The 26,275-nt window shown below is 51.0% G+C and overlaps 9 protein-coding genes across 9 annotated transcripts; 6 read left to right on the top strand and 3 right to left on the bottom strand.

Moving 5' to 3' along the window:
* Positions 1-209: 209 nt before the first annotated feature.
* Positions 210-1,849, top strand: P153DRAFT_379082 (folic acid synthesis protein-like protein; the record flags this gene model as incomplete). Its single annotated transcript, XM_033669842.1, has 3 exons — positions 210-566; positions 613-821; positions 868-1,849. 3 exons carry the CDS (start codon positions 210-212, stop codon positions 1,847-1,849), a joined length of 1,548 nt encoding a protein of 515 aa, XP_033519391.1.
* Positions 1,850-2,009: 160 nt separating this feature from the next.
* On the bottom strand, positions 2,010-3,211 carry P153DRAFT_325305 (uncharacterized protein). The gene is made up of 2 exons (XM_033665266.1): positions 2,677-3,211; positions 2,010-2,554 (listed from the first exon to the last, which is right to left on the bottom strand). Exons 1-2 carry the CDS (start codon positions 3,089-3,091, stop codon positions 2,157-2,159), a joined length of 813 nt encoding a protein of 270 aa, XP_033519390.1. The 5' UTR covers positions 3,092-3,211; the 3' UTR covers positions 2,010-2,156.
* Positions 3,212-3,676: 465 nt separating this feature from the next.
* On the top strand, positions 3,677-4,649 carry P153DRAFT_300884 (uncharacterized protein; the record flags this gene model as incomplete). The annotated part of the gene is made up of 3 exons (XM_033664354.1): positions 3,677-3,917; positions 3,965-4,200; positions 4,254-4,649. 3 exons carry the CDS (start codon positions 3,677-3,679, stop codon positions 4,647-4,649), a joined length of 873 nt encoding a protein of 290 aa, XP_033519389.1.
* A 768-nt stretch (positions 4,650-5,417) lies between these two features.
* P153DRAFT_379080 (uncharacterized protein) lies at positions 5,418-8,191 on the top strand (the record flags this gene model as incomplete). The annotated part of the gene is made up of 6 exons (XM_033669841.1): positions 5,418-5,541; positions 6,245-6,249; positions 6,956-7,060; positions 7,117-7,344; positions 7,403-7,545; positions 7,600-8,191. The coding sequence occupies 6 exons, from the start codon at positions 5,418-5,420 to the stop codon at positions 8,189-8,191; spliced, it is 1,197 nt and encodes a 398-aa protein (XP_033519388.1).
* A 1,689-nt stretch (positions 8,192-9,880) lies between these two features.
* P153DRAFT_360626 (amino acid transporter) lies at positions 9,881-11,837 on the top strand (the record flags this gene model as incomplete). Its single annotated transcript, XM_033666928.1, has 7 exons — positions 9,881-10,027; positions 10,075-10,145; positions 10,194-10,217; positions 10,266-10,438; positions 10,486-10,892; positions 10,938-11,273; positions 11,328-11,837. The coding sequence occupies 7 exons, from the start codon at positions 9,881-9,883 to the stop codon at positions 11,835-11,837; spliced, it is 1,668 nt and encodes a 555-aa protein (XP_033519387.1).
* A 160-nt stretch (positions 11,838-11,997) lies between these two features.
* Positions 11,998-12,987, bottom strand: P153DRAFT_370317 (uncharacterized protein). Its single transcript, XM_033669015.1, has one exon. It carries the CDS (start codon positions 12,816-12,818, stop codon positions 12,222-12,224), a length of 597 nt encoding a protein of 198 aa, XP_033519386.1. The 5' UTR covers positions 12,819-12,987; the 3' UTR covers positions 11,998-12,221.
* Positions 12,988-13,532: 545 nt separating this feature from the next.
* P153DRAFT_370316 (uncharacterized protein) lies at positions 13,533-15,206 on the bottom strand. The gene has a single exon (XM_033669014.1). The coding sequence runs from the start codon at positions 15,017-15,019 to the stop codon at positions 13,754-13,756; it is 1,266 nt and encodes a 421-aa protein (XP_033519385.1). The 5' UTR covers positions 15,020-15,206; the 3' UTR covers positions 13,533-13,753.
* A 1,233-nt stretch (positions 15,207-16,439) lies between these two features.
* Positions 16,440-21,039, top strand: P153DRAFT_300548 (uncharacterized protein; the record flags this gene model as incomplete). Its single annotated transcript, XM_033664337.1, has 9 exons — positions 16,440-16,655; positions 16,707-17,504; positions 17,554-17,626; positions 17,675-17,939; positions 17,986-18,098; positions 18,145-18,641; positions 19,460-19,588; positions 19,620-20,582; positions 20,632-21,039. 9 exons carry the CDS (start codon positions 16,440-16,442, stop codon positions 21,037-21,039), a joined length of 3,462 nt encoding a protein of 1,153 aa, XP_033519384.1.
* A 2,513-nt stretch (positions 21,040-23,552) lies between these two features.
* P153DRAFT_400489 (MFS general substrate transporter) lies at positions 23,553-25,380 on the top strand (the record flags this gene model as incomplete). Its single annotated transcript, XM_033671830.1, has 5 exons — positions 23,553-23,711; positions 23,769-24,160; positions 24,213-24,573; positions 24,624-25,019; positions 25,076-25,380. 5 exons carry the CDS (start codon positions 23,553-23,555, stop codon positions 25,352-25,354), a joined length of 1,587 nt encoding a protein of 528 aa, XP_033519383.1. The 3' UTR covers positions 25,355-25,380.
* Between the last annotated feature and the right edge of the window lie 895 nt (positions 25,381-26,275).

Here is a 26,275-nt window from a genome sequence, read left to right as displayed (position 1 = left end):
TGAAAGCGGTCTGTCAGTAAGTGCTGCAATTTTCACATGACGAATCCCTTCAGCCTTTTGCATGTTTCAAATTTTGCTGACTGTGACTCCACTAGCTGAGCTTGTCTGAAAACTCGGCCGAGACATTGTTCATCGCGATCATGTCGACATGCAGGAATGGTTCGAGGACCTTGTTTGCTAGAACAAACAGAACGGCATTGCCTAGTGCGATGACTCGAAGCTTGTGGAGTAGTTATGTTAGGAGTCTTAGCACATCCTGCATCCAACATCAAAATGTCCTGTCTTCTTTGCAAACGGACAGTGCAAGGCTGCGACTCGTGCTGTGGAGGCCTTCGAAAACTCATGAGAGGCATATTGTTCGCGTTTCTCATAACCACACAAAACTGGAGCACCGTGCATTTATTGCTCTAGGGGGCAACATGGGGGACAGAGTTGCTATGATTGAGGAAGCATGTAGAGAAATGGAGAAGGGCGGAAACATCAGAATACTTCGAACAAGTAGTCTGTGGGAGACGAAGGCTATGTATGTTCTCGATCAAGATAACTTCGTGAATGGTGCTTGTGAGGTATGGGTGGTACTTCGTACTCAACAAAGGATACTGACAACAGTAGATAGAGACCTCACTGTCTCCAATTGAGCTCTTGAATGAGCTTCAATCAGTGGAAAAAAGGATGGGTCGCGTCAAGGTCATTGACAAAGGACCGAGAAACATTGATTTGGACATTTTGCTCTACGACAACCTTACACATTCAAACGAGAGGCTACAGATACCTCATCCACTCATGCTTGAAAGAGAATTCGTGCTACGCCCACTATGCGAGTAAGTATTGTGGATATTATTGAGGCCGTTGTGCTGATAGGAGCAGGATGATTCCTGAGGAGAATCTTCCATCTCATTCGTCTTCCGCAGCAAAATCGCTTCAACACAGTCTCTCACTTCTACCTCGATCGGAAGATCCACTGTCACCAATGACCCCACTCGCACCGAACCTGTCTAGTATCTCCGCTTTCCAACCGCAACGAGACACGCGAATAATGTCCATTCTAAACGTCACTCCAGACTCGTTCTCTGACGGCGGCAAGAATTACAATATCGATCAAGTCACCCTCACTAACACCATCAAATCGCATATTACGAGTGGAGCAACAATACTAGACATAGGTGGACAGTCTACACGACCTGGCGCGGTGCAAGTCTCGTCTTCCGAAGAGTTGTCTCGCATCTTGCCTGCTATCAAACTCATTCGTTCACTTCGTGAGGCGAACAATCTTGCCATTAGCATTGATACGTACCGTGCCGATGTGGCAGAAGAGTCTATAAAAGCTGGGGCCCACATTATCAACGATGTCAGCGCAGGTTTGATGGACGATGCTATGCTCCATACCGTTGCGAAGCTAGGCTGTACAGTTTGTCTAATGCATATGCGGGGTACACCAGAAACCATGAGCAAATTGACCTCTTACCCGGACGGCATAATCGAGACTGTAGGTCGGGAGCTCCTCGATCGCGTTCGTGCTGCAGAAGCAGCAGGTATTCGGCGCTGGCGCATTATTCTCGACCCCGGTATCGGGTTTGCAAAGACGCAAGAGCAAAACCTAGAAATACTACGACGTATGGGCGAGCTGAGGCAGTATCCTGGTCTACAGGGCTTTCCTTGGCTGGTCGGCACGAGCAGGAAGGCATTCGTAGGCAAGATCACAGGAGTCAAGGAGGCGAAAGATAGGAAGTGGGGTACTGCTGCTGCGGTGACTGCGGCCATACAAGGGGGCGCGGATATCGTGAGAGTGCATGATGTGGAAGAGATGGGACAGGTGGCCAAGTTGGCGGATGCGATTTGGCGAGTGTAGATGTCGTCTAAACATCAGAGAAATCTCGAAAGCTCACTGAAAGAAGGATGCCGAGTGTCTGGATTACAAAGAAAGAGAGGGATAGGTTGATTGCGCTCCTCCTTTTGACTCACATGTCCGGCATTTGTGATTGTGGATAGAAGGAGCGGAACACCAGGCGAGGATACTAATGTCAATGGTATGATTTGGTCTTGTGCACTATGTTCCTCCTCGTATGCACTCTAGCTAACATAGCCTCAATTTGAGGGTCTCATCATAGCTCTCAGTAGTAAAGTTGCAATATCCATCCACCGCAAGTCGACGTTGTCTATTGCGTTCCGTTACGGAACACTCGTCCCTCGCCCCTACCCTCTCGCCTTGACTCTCCTTGATACTCCATCGCCAAGTCCCATGGCATCTTTACCTCACCACCATCTTCGTCCTTCCGCGATCCTTGCTTAGGTCTCCACATGGCGAATATCGGTGGAGGTGTCATCTCATGCGCACACTTCCGCCACTCGTCACTCGCGTTTGGCTTCTCGGTATCGAAGCCGATCTTGAACAACGACTCGAAATCGAACTTTTCGTACAACGGCTTGCCCATAGACGACGCCTCCATCCAACACTCGAGGTCAAGCTTGTCGGCGCGAGAGACTCCTGCATTCATCAAGAGCGATCCGATACCACGGAGACGATAAGAAGGGTGAACCGCCATCCAGTTCAGCGCTATATACGGTCAGCATGCCGTTCAAAAGTTTGGGTTCTTTTTTCCAGGCGAAATCGGAGACGGGTTTAGTCTGTCCCAGGTCTGGCCTGTGTTTGAGCAAGGGCCTTTATGCTCCACTTACCACAATGAGGCCGCGTCATCCAACTTGCGTGCGCCCTGTACACCTGGTTCAAGATCGATTCACAGAACTTTCGACATTCACCCTCTGGCCACCAGGGCGCTTTGAGCTTGGGCACTCCTCCAGCAAACGGATTGGTCGTTGAGATGACCCATTGTGCGCAGCCGACTGCCTTTCCTGCGATTGTGTCGACAACGTAAAACCAGTGACCTGACGGTTCGGCTTGATGTTGACTCCAGAAACGTTCCTTGGACTCGGCAATCGCGGTTTTCCGGTGCGCAGGCGTGAAACCAAGAACAGGGAAGAAAAGTTGGATGAACGGCTCGTATGGTGTGTAATTCGCGGCCCATATAATTTCCAAGATGTCGTCCATCTCTTCTCTCGTCGCCACCTCCCGGACAACATAGCGCTCGCTCATTATCGCAAATTGATACTGAATTGAAATGCCAGCGATATCGGTCACTTAAAGCACTTTGTTAAACGCCTGAATCAGTGTCGTATCAAACGACTAGCGGGCTCGGAGATACGCAAGTGAAGGAGGATTGGATCTTGTTAATTGCCGCGTTAGGTGATTCTGCGCGCTCCTTCCTCATTCGGCGAATCTACCAAGCACTTTCCTAGCGTCTTGGGCGCAACCGAACAAGTCACACCTTACATCTTCAGACACACCGCGACGTGACCCCTCCTTCCCGCGAACCTTGTTACACATGTAGTACTGTTATCGTCTTAGACGGCTTGTGACCTTCCTTGCTTGCTCGGGCTGCGAGGTGTTTGCGACCCGCGGATACGACCCGACGCGGCGCGGTTCGCATTTATCCACTTGACGCCTGAGCTCGGAGCGCACGCGTGATTAGCGATGGTAAATTCGGGGCGTTGGTGGTGAGCAGTTGAGAGCTTGACAACATGTTGGGCTGTAGGATGGAAGTTACACGAGACATGAAGTCATATTGTCCGCACGCCGCGGAGGTTCTCCATTCTTCACTATGCCAAAGCGATCATCAATATGGAAGGACCACCAAAATATGCACCACTGAGCGGAGAAGAGTTGGAAGAACTGGGATATGTTGAAGCGAAGGATGGGTTTGCCTGGAACAGTGATAGTACCGAGATCATACCTACCAACACACGGAGTTTCGTCGCCTACTTGTCGATTATGTTGCTTTCGCTTTGCGCTAACGTGTTGCTGGTTATGGATAATGCAAAGCTGAGGAATATGACACGCGATACAGGAAGGACAATCTACAGTAAGATTCGGACTATTGTAGCTCGAACGCCGACTAATCACTTGTAGGTGGCCTCACTTTCGATACCCAAATCCCTTATCATTCCATGTCCAAGTATTGGAATCCGAATCTCACCGATAGTGATATGGACCTGGCGTGGGATGCTATAGACACCAATGCGATGGCAATCGCGTTGCCTGACGACTATTCCGAAAGCGTCGGCCTGTTCCCCTCAACACGTTTCCCGTGGGATACTGAACGAAGTATCTACTACGTAAAGGGCATTCATGATCTTCACTGCCTGGTTGGATTACCCTCTTCGGCACTATGCCATTGTTACTGACTATATCCCTCAAGAAACTCATTCGTAAAGCCATCACATCCAAACACAACAATAGTAGTCAAACTTTCAACCTCAACCACATCTACCATTGTTTCGAAGGCTTGCGACAAGACATCATGTGTACTGCGGACGATACGCCCATGCCCGCTTCGGCAGAGCGCCACGTAGGCGATGGGCAAATACGACAATGTCGGGACTGGAACAAGATGACTTCCTGGGCCACACAACCCGGATTGCATGCTTGTTACAACTTCGACGATTACCGTGAAGCTACGAACACGCTAGAACTCTTTGCCTTCTGCCCGCCGGAGTCACCCTATCGCTCAATCCAGCAAGCTTACTTTGAGTACCATGGGCACAAGAGCCCGTACGAGCCGAAAGTAGATGACGAACAAGCTATTGTATTCTAGTTCTGATTGTGAGACTCTCTGCAAAGTATCGGTGCGAAGGTCTAGCTTCCCATTGGAAAAGTACAGGAGGATGTTTTCCTGGTTATGAGTAGATGGAACACATGTGTCTTGTTTCCAACAAATGTTTACTTTCCTCTTTTGCCCCCACGAGCCTAATGAAGCAAATGATACACTACATGATCATCGGGTACTGGCTGCCCGCTCGACGGCTGATAAGACTCAACCGTGAATATGATTGTCAAATATGGAACGATGTCCCCCGTACTGTTCTACCAAGGCAGTACAACTTACAACAGGCAGTCTTGTGAGGTCCATTGTCTCAAAAAGGTAACCTTCGTACCTACTCCAGCGCGTTCTTGTAGCCCGCGCTCAAAGCGACCCGGCCTCTCTATCAAACCATCTGTATCGCTTGCTCCAGTTTTGAGATCGGTTGTTGGAGCTATATGCATATGTCACCCGTTTCCGTGAAGGCAACGACGTACCCGGGCTTTGTCAATGTGACTACCAGCCGTGACTCAACGTAGATACAGTGGTCCTCATATCGGTTGCTGACATGGAAGGTCTCGCCCAGGTTACATTCTAATACGGGGTGTCGAACTGTACAATCATTTGAATCGAGTTAAAAGGAAGAGCAATCGTCAGTCAATCTGTCATAGCAATTCCGAGCAATTTCACTCCCTCACTCTACCAACTCTAGTGAGTATATGTTTGGCTTTGGTCAGCAAAATGTATGCTAATATGCTTGGAAAGACGTTCACTTCATCCACTATGCGTTCCGCATTCGTCCTTCCATTCTTTCTCTTGGGAACAAGCATTCTCGCTGCTCCTACGTCTTTGAGTCAGTTCGCCCGTGGAACCTTGAAACACTACTACAGAGACTTACGACCAAATTGTAGGAATCTTCAAAAGAGCTGTACCCGCCGTTGACGTGACAATCGACAATCCTATCGACGTTGTTACTCGAGCTGCACCCGCAGTTGATGTGACGATCGACAATCCTATCGATGTCGTTACTTGAGACGTGCGAATTGTACGTATGTCTCCTCCAGCACCTTGCTCGTCAAAACGGCATCTTAACGATTTCAGGTCCAATAACTGTGACTTCTCGCAAGATCGGTATGTGGACAACGTTCGAAATATGGCTAGTTCCAGTCAAGGTTGGGGTCTTTAACGTGGAGTGAAACATGTTTCAACCCAGTCTTAGACGTTGACTTGATTTGTCATAGTCAATTTCCATTTTCTCAATTCTCATGAATGAATCGTTTCTGTTGCTATGCAAGTTTCGCCTTAGTGTGACACAACATCTTCTGTACGACAGTGTGTACATGACTATCATATGACGACAATGCAACTTCCGTGCTGTGGTCTCCCGGTTGTAATCCTGTGGGTTACACTCGATATATGCGTTGGTCGTGCTCTAATTTCGGGCGACAGATGTTGTGGTACTGCGGTTGTGCTACACGGTCATATGGGCACTTACCTTGTGACAAACCTCGGAATTAACAGAGGTTGAAAAACATGTCTCAGCCGAGGATGTGCATCTAACCCGTCGGAAGCAAAACTGTGCTGTTATTCTGCTTCTCTTACTAGCCTAGCATTCGTCTGTGTGCCTGACGCTACCAATATACTTCGAGTTACACAAACGGCTAGCTACATAACACAGGAAGTCTTCCATATCTGGTATCCTCACCGTTGATCTGCGTCTGTCGGACGTAGTTACATTGCTTTCTCTTCGTACGCCGCGCAACAGTGCACAGCGGCTTTCTCCAAGCCTTTGCGCTCGTCAGCTTCTCCCCTCAACCTATAGTATTCCTGTGCTCAAATTTTGCTTTGGTGATGCCCCATCTATCAATCAAGTGCGGATGAGGAAACCCATCGTTGTCCCCCAAAGGCGGTCAGCCTGACGGGACTTTACATTTCTCTACGCCCTGCTCACAACTTGATGCAAATATGCTTATACATGACGTTGTTTGCGCATCTTTCTTTCTTCTGCAGTATTTGCGTTGACTTGAAGTGATTTTACTTGGTCGGGCGATGCGATGACTGCGGGCTTTCTCTTACCTCATCACCCCATCCCACGGGATCCTGGAACCAAGCATGATATTGGACAGTTTCTTAATGTTGTTACTTGGATTCTCTCAATCACTTCCGCCTTGGCGGTTATGACTAGGCTAATTACGAAGCGCGCTCTAAGGCGGCAGGTGGATATCGATGATTCTTTTGTAATTGCGGCTTTGGTGAGTGCTCAAAGTTCTCGGAGTATACTTACTCAACATTCGTCTCCAATCTGACAAGTTCAATTCTAGCTTACGAGCATCGGATCTGGGATTACTGTCGTTGTCCAAACAGCAAATGGACTTGGTCGTGATATCTCAGAGTTGACGGACGAGCAGCTCGTAGCTTACCAAAAGGTATGCTTCACATTTGCTACTTCTGTTTCTCAGTCATGCTCACTGAGGATTATCAGGGCGAATATGCGAACAAACTGCTCTACATCGCGACCCTGGCGTTTGCGAAGCTATCCATAATCTCGTTGCTGATGATTTTGACAGCTTCGAAACTACATCGCAACATTGGCCTCGGGATGCTAGGCTTTATCGCGCTCTGGGGCGTCATTTCAGAGTTTGCTACGGCCTTCCAGTGCGGTGAGTTGGAGCCATGGCGCTTCATTGATCAGGATAGTTGCCTTGATTTGGTGTGTCTACCCATCATTTTAGTGCCGTGAGGTAGTGCTTTGGCTGACATATTCACAGACAGCTTTCTGGCGAGGCACTGGCATTCTCAACATGCTGACCGACCTTGCACTGATTGTGTACCCTATACACGTCATTATCATGCTGCAAATGAGCATGACCAAAAAGATCACGATCCTCACCCTTTTTGGTGCACGATCATTGTGAGCGGGCGCTCAATGAAAGTACGTCAAGGTTTACCGACTAATACAAAGCAGAGATATTGTCGCCAACGCCATCCAAATGGCATACACATACGGCTTCAGCTCACCAAATCCGACAAGACATCTCTGGGAGTGGACGCTCCTTACTCAGGTCATTGAATGCACCACAATTATTACATCATGTGTTCCTTACCTGCGGCCACTCCTTGAATCTCTCCCATCTGGCCTTTACGGAACAGACGAGATCCGTCGTCGCGGCACACCGTCTGAACTGGGTTATCCGCGAAGCAAAAGTGGGTCCTACCAGCTCAGTGCGGCACATACCAAAACTGAGGAGACAAAACACAGCAGGAAGAGCCAACCAGACTGTGCCATTAGGCGGTTTTTACCAATGCTCTCGCAGGACAAGACAACTCACTCGAACTCAGCATATGGCTTGCCTGGAGGACCGAAACGTTCTGAAGGACAGATAGATGTCGAGATCACGGCATTGACCCGTCGTGCGGGGGAGGATAGGAGGTGGGAGACTGGCAGTACGGGAAGTCAATCGAAAATCTTGAAAACAACAGTCGTAACCGCGGAATGGGAGGAGGCAGGACGAAAGAGTAAAGACGTTTGGGGTGACGAGATAGAGATCTTGCGATGAATTACAGGTGCTGAAGAATGCCATCGTTAGCCTTTAGTCTCATTGTAAACGCACCATCGTGCTTTGGTACACTAACCTATCTTCGCCGACGTTTCGGAAGATCTTTTATCGTTCTTGAGTCTCATTCTAGCCGTCGACGGGCGAGGGTTGCTACTAACCAAATGCTCTTGTGTTCTCGCTATGACTGTACGAAAGGTGTAGTCATGTGCAGCTTGCAACATCTTCTTCTCGTAGTTTTGCCTGCGATTGATTCTAGAGCATCGGGGTAGGTTCCACCGCCTGTTTGCCGAACAGCACGGGATTTCATGGGCATTGATGAAACTCCTAAACCGACAACTAAGAGCGCTAACTTTCGTTCCTTTCTCTTAGCACAGGTTGTGCGCCTCTTACATGTTTGTACCTCTTGCCAGTCTGGATAATAGCGACTCTCGGCGGACTTGAGTGTGGTCACAGTCCATCCGTTGGCTGTAGCCATCGGCATTCAATCGCACGGTCGAGCGGGCTGGATTTGTGGCGCGCGTGGTGTGATCCCGACGCTGGAATGTGCAAATAGGAGACTGTCATTCTTACGGGATATTCTAACGAGAAGCGGTTAGCGCTCCGATGGCTTTGTAGATCAGATCATCTCGTTGTGTGACCTCGACATCAGTCTCCATCTTTGGATGAATCACTTATCGATACGACACGTTCGAGGCTGAAAACGTCGAAAACGTCAGTCAATACCATCAACGGTTTTGATAGCCGTTGAACCACATGTATGGGCTGGCCACACGTGGTGTGTAATGACCTGACTAGCGTGCTACGACGTCAACGATCCCCAGCCCTTACGCTTTGCTCCCAATCACCTCATCATCCCAAAAGTTTGTAACTCTGTACCACGACAGGCCTGCGGGAACCCTCTTGCTCTCATCGAAGAGGAATGACAGCCGTTCCTGTTGCCACTACACCCATGTTACCAGCAATCAACATGCAGCATGTTCAACTACGCTATTCCATCATTGTTTACCGTACGACCGCAAACTAATCAGGGGTTTCTTGAACCCCTTTTGTCATCTCGAACCTTTCGCAGAGGGATATGTTGAGAAGTCTCACCTACCACAAAAGCCTCAATCTGAATGAACGGACGGCGCAGAGCCAAGACGCAGTCTGCATCTGAGTTTTTAAGCACGGCCCATGTACTCCGGAGGATCGCGCGAACAAAGCCGGGAAATTCTGTGATGGCGCGCCTCTTACCTGGTATCATCCGGGCAAGGGATGGTCGTTGATGCATGCCACCGCTTTCTGCATCATTGCCAGCCTAGCTGTGGCACTTGGTGAACGAATCAGCATCGCTTCTTACGCAACTCCTAAGTCCGCGAATGCAGTGCAATATGTCGAGATGCCGCCGTCACTGCAAGAAGCCTACAATCGCTTCAGCTGCGCAGAGGGCCGGCTTAGTATCTGCATGTCAACCGCTCACAGTGGTGCCGAGAGGCGCCGCTTGGTCATGTTTCTACCGCACCTGCCGGCGCACATGGCTCGCGTTACCTCTGAGAGCGATAAATATCAAGATTGACTTGCATTGCATGTGTGCTGTATCACGACTCTCATTCCACGTATCGATCCTCTCTTCCCAATTTGCTGGCACGCCTTTCTACCTACCTCGCGAAAGTCGAAGCCGACCAGGTGAACAGCTAAAGGTGACTCGCAATGGAGAAGCATATCAACCTGCAGACATTCGACGATGATGTACCTCGAGCTAGGGGCACAGGCTCGCTGTCTGAGACGAAGGGAAAGCAAGAGTTTGACCGTGACAGGTATGAGTTGGCCAGGGCGGGAAAGCAGCAGGTGTTGAAGGTGTGTCTCAAACGATGATAAATCGATAAGAAAGCTTATCACTCCAGCGTCGCTTCGGACTGGTGAGTATGACTGGTCTGTCGTGTGGTTTGATGTGTACATGGGAAAGTTTGCTCGTGTAAGTGTCTTGACACCGTCTGAATCACTCAATCTGATAAGTCAACAGTATTTTCTTAATCGGTTTCCAGAAGTAAGTCCAGCTCACGGTCCAAATGGGAGTCTAGTCTAAACAGCACAGTGGCGGACCAGCGGGTCTCATCTACGGGTTCTTGCTCATTTGGTTCGGTAACTTCTCGGTTTTCATATGCATTGGGGAGCTTGCAAGCGCTGTTCCAACCGCTGGAGGTCAGTATCACTGGGTATCACTCCTGGCGCCTCGGTCCAACAAACGATTCTTCAGCTACTTGACTGGTACGTTGTGGTTTGCAGTTTTACAGATTCCAGCTAAACCCTCTTAGGTTGGCTCACTGTGATCGGCTGGATCGCAGCTCTCACTTCCGTGTGCTTTTTCGTCGCCGATTTGATCTTGCAACTTGTCAGTCTGAACGACACTGATAAGAGCTTCGTAAGACATGGCTGGCATGGAACACTGCTTCTGTGGACTACACTGCTGATGTGCGTTTTCATCAACATCTTCATCAGCGGAGCGCTGCCAGCTATCGAAGTCTGCGTACTAGTTCTGCACGTACTGGGATTCTTCGGAATTTTGGTACCCCTGATCTACCTCACACCCACTCACAACACTGCTAAAGAGGTTTTCACAAAATTCCACAATGGCGGGCAATGGAACAATCAAGCCTTGGCTTTCTTTGTTGGTCTGCAGGGAAACGCTTTGGCGTTTGTCGGGACGGACTCGGTCGTTCATGTGAGTTATGTTCTTGGCTTATCGAACCTCCACTGACGCGATCAGATGTCTGAAGAAGTCAGGAACGCCAGTACAGATGTTCCGCGTTCAATGCTTCTTAGTCTCGCAATCAACGGCACGCTCGCACTAGCAATGCTCCTTGCAGTATTGTTCAGTGCGGACAACATTCAAGACCTACTCGACGACGTTGCCTCCCCAACTTCTCCGTTCATCCGGATCTTCCAACAATCTGTTGGCTCAGTAGGTGGTGCGACAGTCCTAGTCAGTATCATCATTGCCCTGGAATTCTGTAGTGCGATGGGTTGCTTAGCTGCCGCTTCTCGTATGACCTGGTCGTTTGCTCGAGACCGAGGCTTGCCCTTTTCGCGTGCCCTCAGCATGGTCAGTAGCAATTCCTGTCGATGTATGACGTGATCGATAGCTGATCAGTGTTAGATTGACAAGCGCACTACTATCCCTGTAGTCGCGATTCTCGTGGTGACTGTATTTTCAGCACTGCTCGCACTCATCAACATCGGCAATAGCGCCGCGTTCAACGGAACGATCTCGCTGGTGCTAGAAGGCTTCTATCTATCTTATCTCTTTGCCCTTAGCCTGCTCCTCTGGAGACGTCTCCGCGGCGACCTGGACAATCCTACTTCGTCGTTGACAGTCTTTGACTCGACGACGCACATCGACGAATCCCATGACCGTAACCTAACCTGGGGTCCGTGGAGACTGAAAGGAACACTTGGCGCCGCCAACAACATCATCGCCATCTGCTACCTGCTCGTCATCATCTTCTTCAGCTTCTGGCCGAGTCAAATGAATCCTGATGTAGGCCACATGAATTGGGCCGTTGTGGTGACAGGGTCCGTCGCCATCTTCAGCGTTGTTTACTATTTCGTCTTCGCGAAGAAGTCATATACGGGGCCTGTTGTCGAAGTGGACCCACACGTTCTATGATTGTGGATCCCTGTCAAGCACGAATCAACAGTCTGAGGACGGTGTTTGGTTGAAAGAATTGATGGTCGAAATTCAGATCTCGTTGGATCTAGCACCGGGTCGCATAATGGGTGTTGTATTGTAGGATGACACGCCAAGTGCTGCGGTCTTTTACATCGCATGTGTCGAATAAAGGGCGGACCTTTGTAGCTATAATAACAACCTTCGAACAAAGTGTTCAAACATCTTCTTCATCATGAAATGTATACTAACCATGTTGCGTGACACGATACGGCACATGATACAGACGAATAAGTGGTTTTGACTGTTGGCTCGATACCCAAAGAAACCAGGACATGATAACAACATGTATCTTCATCCCACGCACTCCCTCCACAAACCAACCTACCAACTCAAAAACAGCCCACTCCTTCCCGCATCCCACGTCACGCGATACTGCTCACCAACAGGCACAAGTTCAAACGCCAGCACACCACCCTCTACACCCAACCCCCCAACCTCCAGACAAGAAAACGCCCCAAGCTGATTCGGTGCAAAGTCCAAAACCGTCGCGTCGCCATCGCCATGAACCTGCATCCTGCCCAGCGGTACATTCCGCTGATTCCCCGGCCCACCCCAGCCTGCGGATCCCTCTATTGGAGCAGGTTTCAGCGAGGAGAAGACGTCGATATGGCCGGTTCCAGTGCAGGAGGCGATGCTATCTTTGGGATCGAGATGGAATCGTAGGGAGCATGTTGGGGGCAGGGTGCGGCCGTTTAGGTCGAAAGTCACGAGCGTTGTCGTATCGCGGCCGTTACTTGAGTTGCGGGAGACTTCGCCCTGGGAGACGGGAGGGGTGATTGCGCCGTTGAAGCTGTGGTAGATGGCTATTGAGGAGGGTTTGAGGACGTTGGGCTGTCGTTTTTCGACGGCTGTGGGGGTCTCGGGGACGAGAGTGAAGACCGCGGTATATGTCGTTGTGGTTTTTGTGATGACGCGCATTCTGGTTTGTGGTGTGGAGTTTTATGGAGGGTTGTTGTTGGGTTGCCTAAATGGGGAATGTGCGTGGCAAGAGCTAACCGTATGCGGGTGAATTGTGCATATGAAACCTATTTTTGGGACTACGATGTTGTAACCTTTTCGCAAAAGTTTGGTTTATGCTCGAAGATGGTACGTGTGGGCTATGATTGATGTCCTGGGTGTTAAAGTATATATCTGGAAAGTCTTTTCGTGACCAAGATCTCACGTCTTTAGGCTGTGACGTGTCGCATGATGTGCGATTTGGTTGATGATGGTAAAGATCACAGCAACACTTGTCTCAATGGCTTGTAATCCTGTGGCGAAGTAGTCTATCACTCACCAAGCAGGATTCACGGTGAGGAGCAGGCTTTGGCAGTGTAAGTTTTACCATGATTGCGACACTGAAGCCATGTAAGAGCTCTCAGATCCATGACAACTTATTCCATGTAGCCAACCATGATTTGGATTCAGTAAGTCGAAAAACGTACGCGATAAGTGGATATTTGGGTGAACATGCTCTGGTTCGATTATGAACAAGGACAAGTAAGTCGTCACTGAGAAAATCTTCACCACGCGAAACCACTGACAAATGAGAAATAGAATTCTAACTATTGAATGAGCTTATTCCTGCTCCCTTCCAGACTATCTTAGCTATCTTAGATTGCTTTGCACATAGTCCTGAACACCATTCAAGCTCCAACGCCAATACGGGGAATACCACCTCATGTATCGACGCCTGTAGCTACATTCAACCCTGAACGAAGATAGAGCAGTAGCGCATAGCTTTGGGTTTGTATATCAGCAAAGCGTTACACATCGCGAACGGCGCATGCTGTATATACCCCGCCGATGTTCGAGAAAGAAATTGGGCTATGTATTATCTCGTAGTGCCTCGTATCTCGCATCTCGCACAAGACTCAGAAGAGCCGGTCCAAACCTCTGTCGACAATGTTTTGGAATTCGATACGACGCTTGCCGGCAACAGACCTTCTATATGGCTTTGCATCCTTAGCGATATAGTGCTCCTTGACATCGACACTGGCGGGTAGGTTGAAGAAGGGCTCAAGGATATCTAACTTGAAGCTGACACTCTCAGTGTCCTCAGCGGAATCGTGCCAGTCGATGACCAGTTCCTTGAGATCGGGAGCCTGTGAGAGGATCTGAAAGACGAAGTTGGCACGCTGTCTGAGCAAGGCAGGGAAGATGGCGTCCGCGCAACCAGTCTCGTCGGCGCGAAGCCAGGTGGTATCCCACACAAATGTCACTTCCACCTTGCGGATGTTTTCCATTGGGGAGAATGCGGCTTCGACGATTTGGCTGAAAGCCTCCTCAAAGAAACTGGTGTGAGCAAAGCTGCCTGTGGCCTCGATCCGTAGTACTGCCACGTCATAATACCAATTCTTCGCTTCGATGCTGAGCTGTTTAGATGCAAGAAGGAGCTCGACCGGAGGGGGACAATGGGTGATCCGCATGAATTTGGGGATGTGACGCCACTTTCTGTGGGGTCGGATGACGGGCGCTTGCGGTGGACGTTGAGTTGCGGTGGCAGCTGGATCATCCTCGTTGTATTCCGGGTCCATGGTTCCGTCGTCGTCCTCATCATCATAATCAGCCTCAGCCTCAGCCTCAGCCTCCTCGTCTTCATCATCGTCTCCATCCTCGCCGTCAATTGCAGCATTAGGCGCTTGGATTTGTGTATGAAAGGAGGCCTGAGATTGTACCAGAGCAGAGTGAAGGAGCTGACTAACGGCTGGAGCCAAAGGCTGGCCAATCTGGGGAGCTGTACCGCCATCATCATCTTCAGCCTCATCGTCCATATCCTCGTCTTCCTCATCCTCGTTATGGTTCTCGTGCTCGCTGTCCTCCTCTCCGGAATCATCGTCGTCGTTCTGCTCGTCGTTCTCGTTCTCGTCCTCATCTTCACCCACATCGCTGTCGTCGTTGTCGTCGTACATGTCGTCGTTCTGCGCGACACAAGGTCCTGAGCCATTGGGGTCAGTGGCTGCGGTTTGCGCAATGCGCTCCTGGACTTCCTTCTTTTCGAACCAGTAACGGAGCAGCTTCTTGGGTTTAACGTCCTGTGCAGTTGCATGTGCAAAGATCATATGGCGGATCTCCAACGGAATGCTCATTAAAGGACAGCTCATGGAAGTCATCGTCGCATCCTGGTGCTGGTCGGCCATGTTGGGCGGTTGTGTTGTGAATGGTGTGACGAGGAGTTGCGGTGAGTGTGGAGGGCTGTGGAGGAAAGTGCGAGACGACTCTATAAAGACAGACTGCTGGAGTTTGCTAGGTGAAGGCTCAGGAAACCAGCCGTGGCTGCTGCCTAGAACAGACGCACGTGGCTACCCGCGAGGCTGAGGGCAAGTGCGATGATGTCGTTGTTGAAGACACCAACCGAGCGCTCACAAGACTGTTTAGCAAAGGTGAGGAATAGAGGCGAAGCGCAGATGTGTGTGTCTAATGTAGTCACCTGCTTAAATGACAAACAGATTGTCACTGTATGAGGCTTGAAACCTCTGATCAAGTATGTGCATGACGACGAATACCTTCCACTGTATTGGATCTGCAGAATACAGTCCGTATCCATGAGCGTGAGTAGCTCCTGCTTTGTTGGACCCGAACAGTTTGATTGAACGTGTCCCTGACCAAAGACTTCCAAAGTGCAGGATGTGAACATCTTCTCTGGCTCAGTGTATCCATGATACGATACAGTAGTGTACTAGTCTTCCACTTCATTTCTTCTACTCAATCTCGTTCGCCCCAGATCAAGCCAGTAATACTCAACCATAACTTTACCACACGGCACCCAAGCTTTCCATCGCAACAACTCGCCAACAAATCCAAACAAACCCAGAGACGCGATACCAAGCTCTTCACCATGGGGTTCACACTCACCCTTCTCGGCCTAATCACCCTTGCAATGGCGTCGCCCATCCAAAAACCCAATGATACGGAGGCCTTGGGCGCAAAAGTCCCGGACAACAAATGGCGCATTGGCTGCAACACACCTACAGGCCCATGCTCATTCTACTCGATCAAAGCTGCACCAACTGCCAGGCCCAACACAAATCATTGACGCGAGAACCAAGATACCTAGAGACTACGACGAGGACGAGGCAATGACAGGCAATGACGACAAAGATACGCCGGGCCACTACAGCGAGGTCCGACTGGAAAGGAGAGTTGATCGCGAGGGGTGCCTGTAGAAGATACATGAATCGTTGAATACAAACTGGTACATACTAGCCGTAACGTAATAGTGTCCGCACTATGTAAAAATGCAAAATACGTTGTTCAGTCTGAGCTTGCATGGTGCAGATAGATGGTGACGCGTTGGGCACATGGTGGAGAGGCTTGCGCGGCACAGCCACTGATTTGTAATGTTCCAACTGTACGGCATTGGCTCATCGTGAGATGTGGGAGCGCTGACAACGCCGCAATCATCCGGCCTTGCGCAGTGGGTAATTCTGCCATCGCAAACCTCGCCAACATGTCCAGCATGCGGACACTGCAATAGCGCGCCGGCCTCGAATTTCTCTACCTCCAAACCCGCTCTGCACGCCGCCACATTCTCGACTACGCGCGACGCGGACTCCCGAGATGGCCTCCGCATCTGCACAGCCCGAGTCCAGCGGGCTGCCCACCACAGGCGAACATGAGCTCGCCGACATGGCAGACAAGAAGCCCAGTCTCCCGCTGGAAGAGGACATCATGCAGCTGGCACGACTGGGCGAGATTGGCGCCATACAGAAGTTGTTCGACAGCGGGAAATACGATGCGACATACAAGGACGAGCAGGGCATAACGCCGCTACATGTGCGCGTCCTCGGTCATGGTTGCACAAAAAACTACTGACGAGATGCACAGTGGGCAGCAATCAACAACCACCATGCGCTATGCCATTTCCTCGTCTCGCACGGCGCAAACATCAACGCAAAGGGCGGCGACGCCATAGCCACCCCAGTCCTCTGGGCCGCCAAACGATGCAACTACTACATTGTGAACCTGCTCCTCGAGCACGGCGCCGACCCGCTCCTCACCGACGACCAGGGCTTCAACCTCCTGCACTCGGCCACCCTCGACGGAAACGTGTACCAGATCGTCCTGCTCTTGCACCAAGACATACCCGTCGACATCCCAGACCTGCAGTCGCATACCCCGCTGATGTGGGCAGCCTACAAGGGCTACGCCTCTTGTGTGGATTTGTTTCTGCGGTGGGGCGCAAACGTGTATGCGACTGACGACCAGGGTTTCACTGCCTTGCACTGGGCATTGGTTAAAGGGTCGCAGGGCTCGATACAGAAGCTGCTCGAGTATGGCGCAGACCGGTTTGCGAAGAACAACGATGGCAAGACGCCTGCGGTCACTGCACAGGAGATGAATACGGCGCGGCAGTGGCATCGTGCCCTCTCCGAGGCTGGGTACAACAGGGATGCCACGCCCAGGGAGTTCCCGATCCCCGGGGTCAAGGACACAAGATGGTTTTTGACGCGCTTCATCTTCTTCTGGCCGTTTGCCATCTTGTTCACGTCGCTGTTTTTGGTCGCGTACTATCCCATTTTTGTTGGGCTTCCGGCGTCCTTTATCGTTTCGTATCTCATGCAGTTGGCGGCCATGAAGCTCTTACAGTGGGGTCCTTCGAATATGAGGTCTATACATCATACCGTGAGTACATCTCCACGCGTGCAAAGAGGCACTATTGACGAGACTGTAGCCCTTCTTGGCTGGCATATTTGTTGCTTCTCTATTCTGGTTGGGCGTGCGTTGGATAACGACAGTTTTGCCTTGTAGGTCATGTTTCCGTCCTTTCACCGCCGATATATTAACAATGACAGGGACTTTACAAACGAACTTCTTCCTTAATGTATTTTACGGAACCTCTTACGCACTCACGGCCTATTTCTACTTCTTTACCATGTCCTCCGACCCCGGTTACGTGCCAAAGTCATCGAGCAGGAGTGCCTCCAAGGCAGTTATTGACGAACTCATGGAACTACGGCAATTTGATGAACACCACTTCTGCGTGAATTGCATGGTACGGAAGCCCTTGCGGAGTAAGCATTGCAAGAGGTGTGACCGTTGTGTTGCGAAGAGTGATCAGTAAGTGCTAAAGGACGGATGCCTTGGATCAGGCTAACTCTCGCAGCCACTGCCCATGGGTGAACAACTGCGTCGCGAACAACAACCACCGACACTTTGTCCTCTACGTTATCTCGATGGAGATCGCCATCCTCTCCTGGGTGCATCTGACACTTGCTTGTACGATCACCGACCCCCAAGTTCAACCTATACCTAACATGCATAGATCTCAACACACTTGACGCGCCCAAATCCGTCGTGTGCACCCTCCTCTCTCCTGACCTCTGTCAAGTCCTCCACAAAGACCCCTTCACGATTGTTCTCACCATATGGGCCATCTTCCAATTAACATGGGTGACAATGCTCCTCTGTGTCCAGCTCCTCCAAGTCGCTCGCAATCTCACTACCTACGAGAGTATGCGCGGCCACCTGCACTCGCACACGCCCGCCGATGCTCTCAACTCTTTCGTCACCACCGGCTCCACATCACAAGATCTAGCGGGCTTTGGCTCTGGACAGGACACTGGTGATTTGCCGCGCCGCCCACAGCCCAAATCAAGCATTTGGGATCAGTGGAAACGACTCCTCGGTCTCGATACATTCGTTGCTATCGCGCTGCATGGGAGTCGGGCAGAGGAGATGCAGAGGAGACAGGCGAGGGGTAACCCATATAGTCAAGGCGTAATGGCAAACTGCAAGGACTTCTGGTGTGATGGAAGTCCGGTGTTTGGGAAGAAGGAGGGCGGGTATGCGCAGTTGGGGGGTGAGAGGATAGACTACATGAGGCTGTACGAGGTCCCCAAGATGACGATGAGGGCGCGGGGCACGGGTGGAGAGAGGTATGAGAGTGTTGCTGGAGAGGAGGCGGCATGATGCGTTACGGAGAAATGTGCTCGAACCGATAGTAATGAATCACGACTCGACGTGGTGCGGATATATTTTCCTCCTCTATTTGTTCCGTATACGGGTATGTCCGCGGGTGTTGCAACGGCGACATGTGTAGCTCCGAATTGCCCTGCATGTGGCTCCACGTGCGGGCGTCCCAGTCCGGAGATGACCGAGGCGCAAGCGAAAAGTCCCCGCGACACCCGCTAATAACTCGCTCCAAGCTTTCCACCTGGACCAAAACACCAACTTGCCCTGCGGCTCTGCGCGTGATATCCTGTTTGCTGCCATGTTATAGGCATTTTCTTACTTTTCTCACCCTACGAGTCCTTGGATTGGAAGTTGTGCAGGATGACATCATCCGAGGCTTTGAGAGGGCTGCAGACCCTCTCGCGAAATGCCGTTGCGCTGAAGGCTGCGCCGAGACGGGTACCAGTTTTGAGTACTGGGAGAAGATCGCTATGCATAGATTGTGGGAGGGGCTTAAGAGGGGCAAGAAATCCTAGAGGGCTGGGTGCGGGCGTCAAACAGGGTGTGCGATCCCCGCTGGGGGGGCACAGAATCCCAGGGCATAGAGGATATGCGGTCGCGCAGGCAGCAAAGGAGTGTATGTACATACATCTGAGTCTGAGACGTTTGTTACTGTGCTGACGAAGACAGACTCTCTCCACGAACCAGGGAGAACCCATGGACCCATGGCAGAATACGATGCGCGCGTTGAGTCTGGACGATTACGGGACGATGAACACCAGAGAGGCATGGCAGACGACGACATGGCTATGGAGGTGATCTGACAGAACGGCAGGCATCATCAAGAATCTCGAGGACCTGCACAACATGCTCTCCACCTACACACAACCGCCCGTCCAACAGCCCACTATCGAGTCCCTCCAGCCACAGAAGAAGTCGTTCTTCGCCTCCCTCTTCTCTTCCTCCGAAAACACCACCACAACATCGATTCCCCCAATCCCCGACTCTCTGATCAAGGGCATGTACATGTATGGCGACGTCGGGTCTGGGAAGACGATGATGATGGATCTCTTCTACGACACGCTGCCGCCCAACATCACACGAAAGACACGCATCCACTTCCACGCCTTCATGCAATCCGTGCATAAAGACCTCCACAAGATGAAAATGGCACACGGCAACGACATAGACGGCATCCCCTTTGTAGCCGCTAGGCTTGCCGAGCGTTCCGCGGTCCTCTGCTTCGACGAATTCCAGTGCACAGATGTCGCAGACGCCATGATCCTGCGACGCCTCATCGAAGGCCTCATGGCTCACGGCACCGTCATAATAACAACCTCGAACCGTCACCCAGACGACCTCTATAAGAATGGCATACAGAGAGAATCCTTCATCCCCTGCATCAACATCCTAAAGCAACGCTTAACCGTGCTGGACCTCGACTCCAAAACCGACTACCGCAAGATCCCTCGCCCACCCTCGGGCGTCTACCATCACCCCCTCGACGCATCCGCAGCCACGCATGCAGAGCGCTGGTTCCGCTTCCTTGGCGACTTTGAACACGATCCTCCGCATCCTGCAACACATGAGGTCTGGGGCCGTCAGATCGAGGTCCCCAAGGCTAGCGGCAAGTGTGCGTGGTTCGAATTTGATGAGATTATCGGTCGAGCGACAGGCGCGGCGGATTATCTCGAGTTGATGAAGAATTACGAGGCGTTTGTTGTGACGAGCGTGCCTGGGATGAACTACAGGAGTAGGGATCTGGCGAGACGGTTCATCACGTTTATTGATGCGCTTTACGAGAGTCGCGTGAGTAACTTGACCTGAGAAGAAGACATCCACTAACACCCCCATCCAGGCCAAACTAGTAATGACCACCGCCGTCCCCCTAACCTCGCTCTTCCTCTCCCCCGAAGAAATGGCCGACGCAGTATCCTCCTCGGCCCAAGAAAAAGGCGGCCTCTCCGCCGCCACAAAGCACACCGCCGCACCTACGCACGCCGCCGACGACGGCGGCGCAGACGTCTCGGACGTCATGCGCCATCTCATGGACGACCTGGGCATGAACATGAATATGCTCAAGAACAGCAGCATCTTCTCGGGCGACGAGGAGCGGTTTGCATTTGCGCGCGCGCTGTCGAGGTTGAGCGAGATGGGGAGTAGGGAGTGGGTGGAGAGGGGGCTGGGGATGGAGAGTAAGGGTGGGTTGGGCGAGATGGAGGGGTGGCAGCGTGTTAGGAGTCGGTGGAGGGAGGATAGTATGTGATTGGCTTGGGATGTAGATCGGGTATGGGTTTAGAATATAAGAGGGGAGGGGGACATAAGGTGGGTTTAGCGATGCATGGGAGGCGCGGCTGAATATAGCGTCTCGTCGTTAGTTCTGTGTGAGATACATGTCTTTGTGTTCGTGTTGAGATAGGTTGTATATCCCAAGCAAGCATGGTTACACTTATATCCTCCATTTGCTAGACGTTTTCTATATCTTTCTTCTATCCACCCCCCAAGATCTTCACCGTCACATGAATCAATCTTTCTCTACCCTTCTCCTCTCTAATACACTGGTGGGTAAGGTGAAAAGTGATCCTCAATCTCTGCGAGGGGGATGAAGTAGTGCAGTGATCATGGTTTGATTATCATGCCACGGCACAGTAGGTAGGTACCAGGTTCTGTTGGGCTGAGTGCGTACGTTTCGCCTGCTTTAGAGGTGTACATGCATGGTAATGGATATTGGAAACCGATACGCGTCGAGTATACATGGACCTGTGGCATTGCTCACCGTAGAGTTTGACCGCAGCAAATCATATTCTATGTGTTGACCGTGACGCTCGGGGGGGACTCGGTCCTTCTCGCCTCCACAGCGTCCCGGTGTTGCTCTGGCTCTTGTGCATGTACCTGTGCCACATGTCCACTTCCCTCAAACACCACTCTCGTGACCTCAAAATCAGGATTCGCAGATTCTTGAGCATGCTCCCACATGTTCTGAGAGCGGGGTACAGATAACCCCGTAGGCTATTGCGACCCATGAGCGTGGGATTCTGTCGCAGTCAACGCATCTTGGGTGCGGCGTAGTTTCCTGACACTGGTCTAGATTCAGTGGCGTCTAGCTATCAAGCCAGACAGATGCCTGTTGGCGACATGGAAACTATGCGCGGCTCGGACCGTTTCTGCTCGTATCGAACTTAAATTCATGGGCGGGCGGAGCATCGCAACGTTCGTCCACGGCGTGGTATTTAAGCTCTCGGCTAGCTAATAAGCTTTGATGCGTTCCAAAATTAGATGGCGACAGGCGGAAGCGAGGTCGCGTTTTACGAAATGATCGACGTTGTGAAGATCATCGGGCCCCTCCTCACGTATATGCGCTAGTCTAGTAGAACACGCACATGTTTGGGGGCCGAAGCTGGTGGTTCACCGGTTGTAGCGTGGGGTGTTTGGCTTGTTGAGTCATGATGAAGGTAGTATTTGCTTCCTTTGCGAGTCAGCCGCTTGAACGGCGATGCGAATGGCGCAATTTCTTACACTGAAATGGACAAAGGTCTGAGAGAGATACACTAAAGTGGGGTGATGATTCCGCGATTTCCGGATTCTATGGGATAGTACCACCAAGTTTAGACGAGTCTAAAGATAGTTGGAATCCGATCAACCTGGTAGGCGTGATGTTGCTCGCGGGGAATATTGGGGTTGTTAAACTTTACCAAGCTCAGTATCTGCACTGAGCCTCGATCTTGCTTCTAGCGTTAGTGTTGTTCCACAGAGCCCGGCAATCTGGTACCTGGCATATGTCCTTCTACATTTCCACTCGAGTTGTGTAACGCACTTCCCGTCAGTCCGCAACACAAAACATTACCCAGAACTGAACTGGGACGATTCTTGTGAGTAGCCTGGTGTGACGTCACCTATGCCTTGAAACTCTGGGTGTTATCTGTAAGACCTGGGAAACTGCGGCTCATCGTGTCAATACCTGGCACTGTCGTTCCGTTGCAGCGCTTATCGGCTTCACGCCAGGGCGCCTGATTGATATGGCTAAGTCAAGAAAACTGGGACCGGGTTGTTGTTGATAAGGTGGCGTGTATGCTAGAGGTCATCGTTCGGCTTTCGTCAGCCCTAGTTGTAGTCTATTGCTTCGTGCCGTCACAACGCACATACAAACATTACTACGTGTGCTAATCATAGGCAGAGGAGCGACTAGCGGGTTGAGGTTCGACGTAGCTCACCGCAAAGTCAGCTACATGCTGCGGAACGTTGGAAATCTAGTATAGGCATCAGTGAGGCTGAGTCCATAGCGTTACTTGCCATATGAGCAACTCAAGATGGGGAATGTGGCGACGCCCGATCGTGCTTCATCGTACCCTATTCTGAGTCAACTAAGAATTAACAAAAGTTGATATATCTCTTGTAGAAGCCTTGTGTCCAAGAGGCGGATCCTTGTCGTCGCACAACGCCGCTTGTGTGCGTTAAAAGTCCCGTTGACGCGGTGGAATTGGAAACCTCGCTGGTGCCGACAACAAACGTCCTTGCTTCGTTGACAAGCCCCACATTTCCATGACGGACGCACGCATTGAAATCGCATGCCCGCAGGTCGAGCAGTAACCATTCACCTATCTGAGTTCGGGGAATGATTTGACGCACAATGACGACAGTACGTCCTTCACCTCTGTAGCTGCTGTCCGTGTCTTACAACCCTCCCGCGGTGAACCTTGGCGACCCACTCGATCTTTTTAAGCACTCAACTCCCAGCGTTTTGAGCACCCATCGTCTTCGTACCCGCTACTTACAACCAAGATGGAAACCCCAACAACCAGCGACATCGAAGTGAAAGGAGAGGAGAAGGCACCCGATGACTGGAAACCAGAGAAGAAGGAGTGGTTGATCATGCTTAGCTTGACCTTCATCAGCCTCATGGTCGCCCTCGATGCAACTATCCTCGTCACTGTTTTACCAGTCAGCCAAACCATTTCGAATAACTGTCTTGAACGCATTTTCTGATATGCTTTACAGGAGATAACGCGGGATCTCGGTGGCTCTGCAGCTGAGGGGTTTTGGACAGGCACATCCTACCTGCTGACTTCGGCCATCTTCCAGCCAGTAATTGCTTCCGTCTCTCATCTCTGGGGACGCCAGCAGCTGCTCCTCGTCTCCCTCACCTTCTTCACTGTCGGTACAATCCTATGCACGGTGGCCCACGACTTCACCGTCATGTTGTCAGGACGCTGCATTCAAGGCGTCGGTGGTGGAGGCATAATCACTCTGACCCAAGTCATCTTTTGCGACATGGTTCCCTTGAGGGTGCGGCCCAAGTATTTCTCTTTAGTGCTATTGACATGGTCGATTGGAACGATATTTGGCCCAGTCATCGGTGGTGCACTCGTCGAGAACGTTTCTTGGCGTTGGTAAGTTCGCAGCGTATCGACTACGCTCACAACATGCTAACTGTTTGAACAGGTGCTTCATAATCAATTTTCCATTCTGTGGTATCGGGTTTGTTGTTGCAATATTCTTTGTTCGCCTCAACGCTGTGTCGCAGCTCTCGTTCGCACAAAAGATAGAAAGGACAGATTGGGTGGGCGCAACTCTCTTTGTCGGTAGTATGACAAGTTTTCTTGTTGGCCTCTCGTGGGGCGGTATCCAGCATCCTTGGAAGTCGGCCGCGACCTTAGCCCCCATCATCGTGGGATTGGTTGGTCTAGTCCTATTCGGTGGATGGCAAACGGTCAGGAAGGAACACGGCTTGTTGCCAGTCAGATTGTTCAACAGCTGGAGCTCTGTGGCCGCATTCTACAGTGCCCTCATGAACGGTTTTCTAGTAAGTCTATTTTCAAGCTCAGTCGCCACTCTCGTTTAACGGACAACCAGGTATTCTGCGGTCTCTACTACCTTCCCCTCTACCGAATGTCGGTGCATGGCTCGTCAACTACTCGTGCCGGAATCGAGCTCTTTCCTGTGGCATGCTTTGTCATTCCTGGCTCGATTCTAGTTTCGATTCTTACTTCGCGCATCGGGCGTTGGCGATGGGCCATCTGGATAGGCTGGGTTATCACAACTGTAGGATGCGGCTTATGGATCCTACTTGACGTGCACACTAGATTCGTCGTCTATGCGGTTGTGATCGCAGTCTTTGGCATCGGTGCTGGCATGGTCTTGACAGCTGTGAACGTTGGTATCCAGGCAATCGCGAAAACAGAGGATGCTGCGATGGCCGCCTCGATGTATGGATTCTTTCGCAGCTTGGGGATGCCACTAGGTGTCGCAGTAAGTCCCCGTCAAGTGTATCGATCGACGTTGCAACGTGGCTGACCTTATATAAGATCGCAGGAACAGTCTTCCAGAACACAATGGCAGACAGATTGTCTGATCATGGCCTTCCTACCTCCATTGCTCAGGATTCCGAACGATACATATTTGTCCTTCGTACCATGGCAGATTCAGATCCGCAGAAGATCGCGATCCTGGAATCATATTCAAAAGGCGTCCAGGCAGTGTTCATTATGATGGCGGCAATCTCTGCGAGCGCGCTTCTTTTCAGTGGTACGATCAAGAAGTTCAGTATGAATAAAGAGCTGACTACAGCATACTCGGCGAGATGATGCCTGCGACGTCTCTGGTGGACACGAAAGAGTTTCGTTACGTCTAAACATCTTCAGATTTCTTGCGTAACAATAGAATAACAAGTTCTTCAAATGATCCGCGAAATGTTTGTTGAGTGCTATGTTCATGGTGTTCAGGGAGAGCGAGAACGCGACACGCACATTGCCACTGAGTCTCACGGAGAATGCCGCTAGCTCTTCCCGTGCATCAGCATGTAACGTCACACAGGTCCTTGGCTCATCGGCTCTGAACTCTTACATTCTTTGCCAGGTTCCGTGGGTGGTATGAGGGCTCAGAAGATTTCGAGATGTGATCCTGCTTACTCCGACGCAGCATACGCAGAGTCTATCATTATGCGGAAAGTCTCCCAGCTGCGAGATTTTGACAGCACACTACATTTGATATGAAGTCTCGCTGCTCTAACTAGACGCAGTGATATCGTAGTGTTCGGATACGCATCAACTGTGGGTGGCAGGACACTCGTCTGTGATAGTCGTTCTAACCTCACAGCGTCGGATAGGTGAGAGAACGCTGATGATTCCCTCGCGATCATTCACTGCTGCGATTGTTCACCGCTCTTGCTGATGCCTGATATATACCAGTCTACGGACACCAACAGTCCTAATCCGTACTCCGTATTAAATCACCTTCATCTTCTCTTTCGGTTTGCGGCTGCCTAAACCTTCTCAAGACTTGTCGCGTCCCTGCAGCTATCTCGGGTACACGCCTGTCTCAACTTGAGTATCTCGTGTTCAACCTACTTACGGCTTGGTTATCGTGATAGAGCGTCTCACTCGAGCTTCCGCCAGCGACGACAACACGAGCGGAAATCAGAGTACGGACCGGACAACCACATACAACTCAGAGTATCCAGCTGATTGTATCTCTCTAGAAGTTTTAAGCCTGACGACGATACCTTT

Source organism: Dothidotthia symphoricarpi, assembly GCF_010015815.1.
Source record: "Dothidotthia symphoricarpi CBS 119687 unplaced genomic scaffold P153scaffold_21, whole genome shotgun sequence".
Taxonomy (NCBI): domain Eukaryota; kingdom Fungi; phylum Ascomycota; class Dothideomycetes; order Pleosporales; family Dothidotthiaceae; genus Dothidotthia; species Dothidotthia symphoricarpi.
This window is presented reverse-complemented; position numbering and strand designations above follow the sequence as displayed.

Bases quoted from the DNA above. Each gene is read 5' to 3' on its own strand.
- P153DRAFT_325305 (XM_033665266.1), bottom strand. From the start codon at position 3,091: ATGAGCGAGCGCTATGTTGTCCGGGAGGTGGCGACGAGAGAAGAGATG. The intron at 2,555-2,676 runs GTAAGTGGAGCA...GACCGTATATAG, and splicing joins GATGACGCGGCCTCATTGTG to CGCTGAACTGGATGGCGGTT.
- P153DRAFT_370317 (XM_033669015.1), bottom strand. From the start codon at position 12,818: ATGCGCGTCATCACAAAAACCACAACGACATATACCGCGGTCTTCACT.
- P153DRAFT_370316 (XM_033669014.1), bottom strand. From the start codon at position 15,019: ATGGCCGACCAGCACCAGGATGCGACGATGACTTCCATGAGCTGTCCT.